The 12,557-nt window shown below is 38.8% G+C and overlaps 1 protein-coding gene across 1 annotated transcript in view; it reads left to right on the forward strand.

The window, feature by feature from the left end:
* ARHGEF38 (Rho guanine nucleotide exchange factor 38) overlaps window positions 1–12,557 on the forward strand; it is a 70,533-nt gene that overhangs the window by 29,457 nt on the left and 28,519 nt on the right. Inside the window, exons 5-6 of the mRNA XM_045537405.1 lie at window positions 3,943–3,960; window positions 11,266–11,465. Of these exons, the coding sequence (XP_045393361.1) occupies window positions 3,943–3,960; window positions 11,266–11,465 (218 nt within the window). The remainder of the gene's footprint in view (window positions 1–3,942; window positions 3,961–11,265; window positions 11,466–12,557) is intronic.

Consider the following 12,557-nt stretch of genomic DNA (forward strand, 5'->3'; position numbering starts at 1 on the left):
ACCCTTCCAGAATATTCCCCTAGGCAGTATAGCTCAACATCACACTTGAAAAAGCAGCTAAAAGCAGAGGTAATTTTGAAACCTCATAAAGTCCTAATTGCGAAAAATTACTTTCAGACTCAATGGCCTATTTGATCTTTTTTTTTTTTTTTTTAAAGCTACAAGTTCTTGCCCTGGTGATGTCCCGAATTTCAGAACCATGCTGACGTTAGGTAATAATTTCAGGCACCAGAAGGTGTCAAAGTTTAGAAAAACACAAAAATCCAAAAGAACGTAGTTCTGCAACATTGGCAGAACTTTTTCTTACGGGAAAGAAAAATCAAAATCAAATAGCTCAAGTTAGAGCTATTTTTCCCAAAAGTTGCCTTTCCATGAAAATAAAGTTAATGATGAATTGCACAGGTCTGCGAAGGCTGAGGGCACCAGAATTATTGACATTACTATAATACTGACCTCAACTGAGCTAAGCCTTAAATTTTGAGAAACTGGTTTGCAAACAGGTTTATAGGCCCCAGAGAGCCTGGAACACCCTGAGGGATTGGTTTCTCTCGCCAAGTAATCAGTCTAAGCTATTACTGTATTCCTGTCGCTCTGCCTTTTCCTTGTGGCTAAGTAACAGAGCCCAAGAGTGCGGTGGCCAATTTCTAATGAATATTAGCTGTGGCCTCCGCTCTGCACCGTGCAAGGGGATATTGGAACGATTCGGTCTGAAGCAATATCCACGAGAGAGACGGCTTCGTGCCTCAGCAGCTAAAGTGGATTTTAAAGCGACTTAGTTGCATTTTAACCAAAATTAAAATATGTTTATTGAGGGCCTGACAAATATTTATACAGAGTGCTAGATAACGTTGAAAATATTTTTTAAAATACATAGGCCTAGCGCTTGCCTCCCAGAAACACGAACTTCAGAAGGGGAGATACACGAAACCACGTGGCAAGTCCAATTCAACAAGCCCCCGAGGGTGACGTCTGTGCCCATTCGAGCCACCAGCTCCATCAGAGGGAGCAATCACAGTCCCAGGGCTCACTGCTTCCTCTGAAGCACACGGGCTTTTCCCATCGATATCACTACAATCTAAGCAGTAATTTCAGAGCCTGTAGATCTTAAAAAAGGAAAGACTTCAAGGCTCTCCAGAAGCAGAATACACATCTGCATCTACAGCCGACACGTTGGAAACCCGCACGTTTTTACTTATTCAACCAGAAGTGCTTACTGAGTCGCTTCAGGGGCCCCTAAGATTGGGTGGAATGCGGTATGAATACAGTCTCCGAAGTTATGGAAGGTACTTGCTAAAGATCTGATTACTTAGCCTCTTCGGGGTTATTGAAGGTTTGTGATCTGTAGGAGGAGAGGGAAGAAGAGAATGGCTGTCAATGCAAGTGTGGCTATAAATAGAATAGCCTGTCTGTTGCCTCCTTTTTCTGTTTTTCCACTTAAAAACACCACCAAAGTCCCTGCTGCATTTCAGAGGCCCCCAAGAGCTGTTTATTTTGTAATAGAAAAACAATGAAGGGGATTTTCTAAGTTTTTTTCTTGATAGACGGAGGACCCATTTCTGGCTTCACGTCTGCATTCTGTAAATGCATCCATTTTTCTTCTTGCTAACCGAGGCCCTCATCCTCAAGAGGAAACTTCTAGTCATCTGGGCACTTTGGCTGCTCCCAGTACTCAGTCCTGGAGCTCCTCCACTCAGAGAGGAAGCTAGAAGCTCATGCAATGCAAAATCTAGAGGAATGCATTTCAACTTGTTCGCCACATTTTATATTTATTATCCTAATGGAGTGTTCCAAGTGAAAATTAAAATCACTGTTGGAAATTCTTTCACTTCCTTGTTTCATGGCATCATGTCTGAATAAAGACTATAATCTTTCAGGATCAGCCACGGAACAACTTTTGTTAATTGTGAGTCAAATTACAATGAGCCCGTGAGGGTAGGAAATGGAGCCGTAGCTGTATTAAATTACTTTATCCCACAAAAGGGTAAACGGACACAATTTAACTTCCTCCTTTCTGGATTATCCTTGTCTGCGATTAACTTCTGGAAAGTTTTAGACTAACAGAGAGATTTTAAAAAATGATGAGCAAATTAGAAGTAGAGGTTTCAATGTAACGCCCTTGCTCCAGAAATTGTCGTTTCCTCTATTGGCAAACCTCTCAGATTGCTTTTTTTATAAAACATTATACTACCTCAAACACAGAGGTAGTAATTTATGTTCTAATATTTAGGTTTTGTTTGGTTGAAATAAATGAAACAGGAAAAAAAATGTCCATGTTTTTCTTTAGGGGTTAAAAGAACAATCTTTTCTTTCAACTTCAATGTGGGTGTTTTGGTTCCAAAATGATCATCACATTGTTCACTTGTTTGTTTGCATGGAAAATTGCATGTTTAGTTTTATTCATTTTCTTCCCCAAATTTTGTGATCTGTGATCCATAAAGCATAATAGGCAAATAAAATTCCTCGATAGAAGAGGGTAGAAATTAGGGAAAGAATGTGAGCTTAAAGGAAATAAATGGCAGGAAACATCGGAAACTCAGCAAACTCTGGCTATTTCAAGGTATCTAGGAAACCATTTACACGATGTGTCTGAAGATCAAGCAAACGATCGCTTCACATATAGATACCACTGTTTTCCACAAATACAGGGTACTGAGATTAATAGAAATAAACTTCTTAAATCCATTAAAATTGATAAAATTCAGCATAGGTATTTATCAATAATTTTTTTTCCTCAATCACCGAATGTAAAAAGACCATCTACAATTATGGGGTCAGATCATAAAATTTTTGATACTGAAAACGTTCGTTGTATTTCAAAAGATGGGAAACCAGAGGCCACAGTGATCAGATAATAAATGCAAGATATTGTTTTATTTCTCTATAACCACACAAGGCTTTTAGAGAAATACGTCCACCTTCTTGATGCCTTAAATTTAACCTGAATAATTCCCACTGTTTTTATTGCCAACTGATTTGCCAAATATGTTTTGAACTCCTCCCAAATGCCAGCCACTTTTTAGGAACTGGGGCTACAGCAGTGAGCAGATCCAAGCATAAATTCTTGCGCAGAGTTGTTGCGGGGGATAAATAATAGACTAGATAGGAATGTTCTATAGTGTATGAGACAGTGACCAGTGTTACGGGGAGAAACACAGCAGGGAATGGGGATACAGAGTGTGGTGGGAGGTAGGCTGCAACGTGAGAAGCTGGCCAGGGAAGGCTTCCCTGGGAAGGACATCTGAGCAGTCCTGAGACGAGGGAGTCAGCCACAGAGACATCAGGAGGAAGAGGAAGTGACCCAGCAGAAGGGACAGGAAGTGCAAGGAGCAAGGAGCCTGTGTGGTGGCCACAGATGGGGCAGGTGGGTAACAGGAAGTGGAGCGGAGAGGAGGTGGAAAGAGAGGCAGGTCATGCATCGCTCTTCCTCGGAAGGACTTCAGTTTTCCTTGAGCAAAAAGGAAGCCACAAAAGCTAGCGATGCCGAGTGAAGGCTTTTGTGAGAATTCTTCATCGCACAGGTGGACTGTTCGCTTGGGTAACGCTGTACTGAATACAGAGACATGGAGCACTCGGTAGTTTTCTGCAAGCCAGTTACACGTTTTCTTCGTAATCTTGTAATCTGGGTCTCTCCTCTTGCTATGTTTAATGGATCTTTTTAAATAATGAAACCAAAAATTTAAATTTATTTTAAAATTATCAAAATTTACTAACTGTAATCTGAATCAATGGTTTCTATCCTTATATAAAATGTGAAGCACAAAGGGTGTATATGCTAAAATAAAACTCTCAAGTCACGATTATAAAATAATTACACTAATTCTATAGGGCATTCATGAAAATTACTTTATTACTTTATTTTAAATAAGAAAATTTAAAAGGTCTTATAATGTTTACATATTACCCCAAATATGTGAATTTACTTTTTTTTTTCTTCTCTTACAGGAAAATATACATGCAAGAGTAAGTATTTTTTTTAATGATAGAGATCAAATATACGAATCATGGGGAAAACTGCTGAATGTTTGTGTCCAAATCAGAATTTCTGGCTTTTACAATCACGTGTATTGCTTTTAATAAATAAGTCAGGATTGCAAAGGCATTTACCCCAGATATTATTGTTGCCTCAGATTTAGATATTACCTTGTTTCTAATTTGTGTGAGATGACCTAACTTATTAAATTATTATCACATGCACTTTACAGCACTTTTTATAAGAATCCTGATATATAATTTAGGAAGTTTGCTGGTGCCTGCCAGGAACTCTTTGGGGACTGCTCACCGTACATGCGTTTAGGAATCTTAATGTGTCCAAAGCCACTTCCTATGAACAACAGTAGTCTTTAAAAAAATCTCAGACTAATACCATAATATTTTTGAAGGTCCCATAGATTAATGTGCAAGAAAATACAAGTATGTATTATACTAAAATATTGAGTTTCTTCTAATTTGGACTGTTGGGTGATTTATGGAGAAAAAAATTATACACATATGCAACATGGAAATGAAAGATTAAGATGACATAGCTGGTCCCTAGGACAATATCGAAATTATTTTATAAAAACAACGTATACACACATTCTGAAAGATGTCCATTTTTTGAGAAGAAAACCATGTCTAGGCTGGTTAATACTGAAAGGATGATATGGACTTAAATACAAACTCAGATTTACCAGGACTTTGAAAGGCACGTGTTTGGCTTATCACACTCAGCAACTCTCCAAAGTCCTGAGAACCTAGCATTTGTGTGTGTGTGTGTGTGTGTGTATTTTAAACTCCTAAGAGTTTGCCTCAAAAAATATAAAAGTTGCAAAATAGAAATTATATTATTTAAGCCCTAAATACCTGCCATGTATGCTTTGGTGCAGAGCAGCAGTCAGGAAAGAGTCCAGACTGACGAGGGGAATCAGGCATGATTTTTAAGACAGCAAACAGGAGACCAATTCTATCACTTAATAAGGCTTTTCTTTCGAAAAGAAAAAAATATCCTGCAGGATAAACAGATATGCGTAGATCTGTTTTATGAGTTTCTCATTCCGCAATCATTTGCATTTGAAGAGGTGCATGAGCCTTTCTGGTTTCTCTTCAGAGATAGAAGACTGTGGGGTTGGGGGCGGGTGGCACAGCCTACTTGCAAAGCCTGTGTCCCTGGCATCCTGCCAAGGCCGGGAGCTTCGCATAAATCAGTGATTAGAGAAGAACGTCATGGGCTACCGATTCTGCTTGTGTGTCTTTTTCTAAAGCTTAGGTCTTCACAAGCAAAACATAAAATAGAGAGGAGGAGAGTGACTCAGAGGAGGAGAGGGGAGGTATTCTTCTTATGCAATTAGCATGCACGGACTCCTACATACAGAATACCTACAACAAACAGTGCATTACATTGAAACACTTGCTTAAGAAATGGCCCCAGATTTTGCAGCAATCCTGGGGTGTGGGAGTCGGCCAGGTTGCGTGTCCCCCTCTTGCCTATTCCAGACATCAAGAACCAGGAAAGAAGAGCAGTCACAGCGTGTGGCTGGATGAACATCAAAGCCAAGTTCGCCATGAGTTATTTTCCTTCATGTTCCTCTGGCTCAGGTCACAAGGCACACACGCTGCTACAGAACATGCTGGAAGGCAGCGTCGAGTGCTGTGTAATTGTCGGGCTCTTCAGTGGGAAAGCCCAGGAAGGGGCATTTAAGAGATGGGGGGTTTTTCAGTGGCATCCAAAAAAAATCCCTTATTTATGGCAACTGAAAATTTTCTGGTCTTTGTGGGGTTTTTTTTTTTTGTTTTTTTCTTTTACAATCTACATTTTAAAAAATACAGAGAAAGTAAAAGATATCTACAACGTCTAATATATTTACTTTGCATTATAATCTTATGCAAACATCAGACAGTACTGAAGTGACAAGAACCATAGAATCCCTGACTACAGAGTTCCCAAGAAAGCATCTGATACAAGCCCCGTGTTCTAAAGCAAGAAAAAAAGATGCCTGGTCTCAATGCCACTGTCGCTAGAGATGCAGTGTTTTGTTTTCTTCATGCTTTTACTCCTTTGCATACGTGTTCCCTGTCCGACCGGCTATTCCCACCTTTGGATCTCAGGGTTCCTATTAATCTCAAAATGTTATTTTCTCTTGTCGGGATTTTTAAAATTATTGAAGAAATAATGCAAAATAAAGATAATAAAAATGAGGACAGTAAAGATAATTGGTAGCCACGTTCCAAAGGGAACTGTTTGGAACATTGCAGTGAATACCTCACGTCACTGTAGTTTTTTTCTTTGCACACATGCGTATTGACTAAAACAGACACACCATGTATTTCCTGCATGTGGATTTGCTGCCTCGTTCTTCAATACATTGTGGACGTCTTCCCATGCCAGTAAATATACATCCACATTGTTTTATAACTGCATAATATTCTACCTGAGATATATATCATAAGTTAGTTTACCAAACCCTTACTGAGAGTTGAATTGTGTCTGTCTTATAAACACTGATGTTACATGTTTATTTTTATATATGATCTTTGTATGATCTTATTATTTACTTAGGATGAATTTCTAAAAGCAGAGTTGCCAAATCAAATGGTGGCTTTGGACACATATTGTGAAAAAATTTCAGAAAAGTTGAGCTAATTTGTATTCCCATTACCTATACACGAATTGTCCATTTACCCACTACTTGCCAACACGAGAGACAATTAATATTATATTTGTATCTTTATAACTTGCAATAGGCCAGAAACGGTATTTTGCTGTTTTAATCTGTATTACTAATGATCTTGGGCATTTTTCTTGTGTGTTTAAAAATCTGTATTTCATCTCTAGTGAATGATCTTTTTAAATGATTATTTACTTTTATTAAGATGTTCATCTTTCTGTAATAGATTTGTAATGTCTCTGTAATTAGCAAGTATATTACCTTTGTCTGTCTTATATACTATAAATGATTTTTCCAGCTTCTCATTTGACTTTTAACATAGTTGATGGCTGCTTCTAGTTTTGTTTTTAATCCATACAGTTTTACAGAACTAAATTTTTAAATAGACTTACTTTAATTCTCTCCTGTGGCATGTGGATTTTGTGCCTTGCTTAGAAACTCCAACATGAGTTTTTAAAAGTGTAATACCACGTTTTATTTAAGTTATTGTATGGTTTCATTTTTTTAAATTAAATATTTTATCACCCTAGAAATTATTTGGGTATAAATAATGATGTAGAAATCCATTTTTATCATTTTTTTGTATATGGCTAGCTAATTATCACATCTGATATTGAATAATTCATTTTTTTCCCACTAAATAGGAATGTCATATTTACCATGTACTTAATTTCCATACATATTTTTATCTATTTCTTGATTTTCTTTTTTTTTTTTTTTTTTGAGACAGAGTCTCACTCTGTCACCCAGGCTAGAGTGCCGTGGCGTCAGCCTAGCTCACAGCAACCTCAGACTCCTGGGCTCAAGTGATCCTCCTGCCTCAGCCTCCCCAGTAGCTGGGACTACAGGCATGCACCACCATGCCTGGCTAATTTTTTCTATATATATTTTTAGTTGTCCAGCTAATTTTTATTTCTATTTTTAGTAGAGATGGGGTCTCGCTCAGGCTGGTCTTGAACTCCTGCCCTCGAGCAATCCACCCGCCTCAGCCTCCCAGAGTGCTAGGATTACAGGCGTGAGCCACCGCGCCTGGCCTATTTCTTGATTTTCTACTGTAAAATAAATACTAAATTAGGATACCTGTGGTCATGAAATAGAGGAAATTCAAAGTAATATAGTTAATAGTTACATGATTTTTTCTTATTTTATCCCTCTAAGAAATATAAATGTGCCTCATGTTGAATATCTGATTTTTTTCTGTTTTCAGCATAGTTTTTTACATTGTTTAAATGTCAGTTTTATTTTCATTGTGCAACTTTTTTCTTACATTTCATGTGAAGCTTCTCACAGAAAAACTGGATGCTGCTAAAACAAAGACAGCTGTGTTTACTTGACTTTGTAAAATCCCAATAATAATTTGTAATGAGATTAGCGTAGCTACTTATGGCACTAAGTACTTGCCAAAGTGTTCATGATAAGACAGAGGAAGATGGAACAGAATTGCAAATTAATAACTATGTAGTTTTCAGCCCAGTAGGGATGGGGGATTGTCACACGTTGGGTCACACACTGCGGGGGCGGTGGGATAATTGGCTTCCCGACTGAGATCGGTCCCATCACACACAGGACTCATCTGCCTCGCACAGTTATCAGAATTTAATCTTTCTGGGCGGGATTAGATGGGGTGAGTTCTGTGGCACTGAGTACCGGGACTGTCATTATCTTACAGCACGTCCTCTATCTCGCCTGCCATATTGCTTGTCTGTGGGATGCAGATACCACAACATCACCGCTCTTCACCTGGGCAGCTGTCCGGAGTAGATGTCTGAAGTCAAAAGTGTGTGGGAGACTTCTCTTCCCTGCCTTAGGATTTGCATTTATTATGCTTTTAAGAAAAACAATAATCATTTATAACTGTTATTACTGTTATTTGAAACGGAAAATCGAGAAAATAGAACTCTGACGCCAAGGAGTGATGGAGAAATAAGTAGTAATACTATTTGGACACAGCTATAGGGCCTGGGTTGGTATTTTTGGCAGACCTACATAAGGAAGAAAAGAGGGCAGCTCAAAGATGCAAGTGTATCATTTAATGTATCTGGGTTTTTTTATGATTGAAAATAAAAAGTATATGTATAACTATAGTTCAAACTAATAAGTTATTTTATTAAGTTGGATTTTCTTTTATTGAAATGTTTATATTTTGATAATATTGTCAGTGATTTTCAAAAGATTAAATGAATTAATATTTGGTGATAAAGGAAAAACACAAAAGAAATTCTAACCATATTCATAGAGATAACATGATTTCCTCTAATCAAGTTAATACCTTCTACATCCCTGACTTGTTTCTTTTTTTTTTTTTTTTGAGACAGAGTCTCGCTCTGTTGCCCGGGCTAGAGTGCCCTGGCGTCAGTCTCGCTCACAGCAACCTCAAACTCCTGGGCTCCAGCGATCCTCCTGCCTCAGCCTTCCCAGTAGCTGGGACTACAGGCATGCGCCACCATGCCCGGCTAATTTTTTCTATATATTATTTTTAGTTGGCCAGATAATTTCTTTCTATTTTTAGTAGAGACGGGGTCTCACTCTTGCTCAGGCTGGTCTCGAACTCCTGACCTCGAGTGATCCTCCCGCCTCGGCCTCCCAGAGTGCTAGGATTACAGGCGTGAGCCACCGCGCCCGGCCTGACTTGTTTCTTATTTAAAGGAATTATTTCTACTTACATGTCTAAACTGTATTGCTAAAGACTCCTTGCTTATGATACCTAAGACAATGCTGTCCTTCATATTCAAAAGTTCTGCTACTGATACACCATCAGTTAGACAATACATTTTAGTTATTTTTTTCAGTATTTATAATAGATTTACATTTTTTTATCCGCTTCACTCTGTCTTCCTGGAAACCAATAATCAATCTCTCTCTCTCCCTCTCTCTCTTTCTCTCTCCCTCCTTCCCTCCCTGTTACCTTCTCTTCTTACCTCCCTCCTTTCCTTCCTTAATACATTTGGTGCAAATGGGTAGGAAGTGCCGATAAAGCATATTAAAGCAACTCTTTTCTCCCTTGCAAACCGTTAATATTTGTTCTTTTTTTTTCCTAAGTAAATGTCGCCTTTTGATTTGCTTTAGTCTTTGTATTATGCTGTCATCATTTTCTCTGCATGTGAACAAAACTCCTCAGTCATTTATTCAGGACCATTATGCAATTTTTTTGTAAAAAAAAAATTTCAATATTAAAAAAAAAAAACCACATTACAGAAAAATCTGAGAACTCTATTATTTCTCAGTCTATAAATATGCATTGAGAGGAATATTGTATGTCATGCTGGAGATAGGGTGGTGACAGAGAAATTGATCATAAACTAGTAAATAGGGAAACAAGATGATTCCGGACAGTGATAAGTGATATGATGGAAATAAAATGGGGAGATGTGACAGTGACTGGTGTGTGTGTGTGTGTGTGTGTGTGTGTGCGCTCATGCATGTATCTGCATGCACACGTGCACACACATGCATGTATCTGCACACACGTTTGCACATACATGTATCTCCATGCATGTCTGTGCATGTATCTGCATGCGTGTACATGTATGTATCTGTGTGCATGTGTGTGTATATGTAATCAAAGTTCCTGATTTTCTCATTTATCAAATGAAGAGTTGAATTAGATGATCTTTGAAATAACTTCAGACCTTTCCTAATGATGCAAATTTTCTAATTTTGTTCCACATTTATATATCTGCTTTACTATTCTAATTATGTGGATTATTGTTTATCCATTACTACTTTAAAAAAATAACGGGAGCACGAAAAAATCCAGCTATCAGGATTTGGAAATATTGTCTCTACTTCCTATTCATAGTGTCTCTTTATCTGTCTCTGCATAAAGAGGCCTGTAGAAATCACTGCCTTCCGGCTGAAAGGTCATGGGCCGTGGGTGGGACAGTGGCGTGACGACTTGCAGCTTCTTCCCCTCCTGGGAACTGCATGCCCAGCTGGCATTGCTCTGTCCTCGGAAGATATTAGTCACTTGAGGATCTGTTGGCTAAAGAGTTCCACACGGGAAGTCCTTGTGTGACACAAATGATTAGGTGACAGTGATGGTAATAATAACTAGAGAACTGTCACATTCATCATCAATCTCTTTTGAGGACCGTGGTAGGACCTCTGAACCATTGCAAACGCAACTTCTCAATTTGGTGGGAGAGAGATGACAATGCTTTCTGTGACTATACTTTGCGAGTCACCTGTTTAGATTTTTAACTAATGAGTTTATTTTCCTCACTAATCATCACAAAAATACCACCAGGAAAAATGCATTTTTCTTGGTTGTCTTGGAAAAATACATTTTGAAATGATTTCCCACTATGTTATAGAGTCTGTTATTTAAAAAAGTACAAGGAGCTTGGATGAAAATCATGCCTTGAGCCCCTCTTAGTGGACAGATATACTTGTCGGTTTCCTTTTAGGGTTCTGTTTAGTACTAGAGTCTTTCCCTCTTGCATTTCTTTCTGTTATCCTTTGCACTGGCCTTCGGTCAGGAATTTTACATAGCCAAACGGAGAAAAATAAAAAGAGAGAGAAAAACAGTTCCGGGAGTAGTCATCGTTTAAAATATTGCAAAAATGCAAAGGCGTTAATAAAGCCACGTTTGTGAAACTGATACTGTGTATCCCTGTTGCAGAGGCAAACCGAGCTTACTGGACATGGGCTCCCTGATGATCAAACCCATCCAGCGCGTGATGAAATACCCCCTGTTGCTGTGTGAGCTGCGGAACTCCACCCCTGCCTCCCACCCGGATCACAGGGCGCTGGGGGACGCCTTTGCCGCCGTGAGGGACATCAACGTCAACATCAACGAACTCAAAAGAAGGAAAGATTTAGGTGGGAAGAGAAACGATGAATCGGTGGTTTCCCACGTGGGGAATGCTGTGTTTCTGAGCACCAGAATGTCCGTACAGCAGGTGCAGTGAACACGGTCGTTTGAGATCCAGCTAGCAGCTGGGGAGGGGACAGTGTGGCTTTTGTCTCGCCAGCTGGGCTCAGGAGATGACATTTTTTTTTTTTTTTTTAATCAAACAGCCGTGTGCTTAACCTCATTTGGCCACTGCGCTCCTGGTGATGCACTGTGGGTTGAGATGCACAGAGTGCGAGGTCCTCCTGTCGCTGGAGGCAGGTGGGGTGAGAAGGGGACACGGTGACAGGGACGCTCGTGCAGAGCAGCTGGGAAGGGGCAGACGCAGGCGAGGGGCCCGGCCAGTGCCAGGAGCTCATCTGGTCCTGGCACACAGAGGATGAAGATGTTTTTGGCAATAATTTCTCTACTGACGGCAGCAAGTACACTTCTCTCTAGATTTAGCAAATTAGTGTTAACTGTTTGTAAGCTGAGATGTAAAATTAGTATTTAATATAAAATGGAGATTTCAAAACAGGAAAGATAATGATTCCTACATATCCCAGAGGTGGGAATGCACTGGGCTAGGGTGAGGGTCCTCCAGTGACACTTGGGTCCATAAAGTTCCTAATTGTCCTTGTGGTCCTGATATTAAACCTGAGTTCTACCTAAAAGCAATAGCAGGACTTTAGAAGTAACTGGTCTAACCACTTCCTTTATTTTTGTTTTTGTTTCTAATTTTTATTCAAAAGCTAATATATTTGTACTAATAAATTATAAAGAAATGTATAGAGTAAAAAGTGAAAGTTATAGAGTAAAAAGTGAAAGTTATAGAGTAAAAGAGACCATAAACAAATTCAAGAGACAGTATACAAAGGATTACTGTCCAGAATATATAATTGTTGATATTAAATCAAGTATAAAAACATTTTAATATGAAAAGGTTAATAATGAAAAGCAATTCACAGGAAGGCCATAAAGTTTTAAAATGCTATGCTTCACTAATAATCAGGGAAATGCAAATTAAAATCACAATGACATATCATTCCTAGCCCAACAGATTGGCAAGAACAGAAAAAAGA

This window comes from Lemur catta, chromosome 26 (genome assembly GCF_020740605.2).
Source record: "Lemur catta isolate mLemCat1 chromosome 26, mLemCat1.pri, whole genome shotgun sequence".
NCBI lineage: Eukaryota > Metazoa > Chordata > Mammalia > Primates > Lemuridae > Lemur > Lemur catta.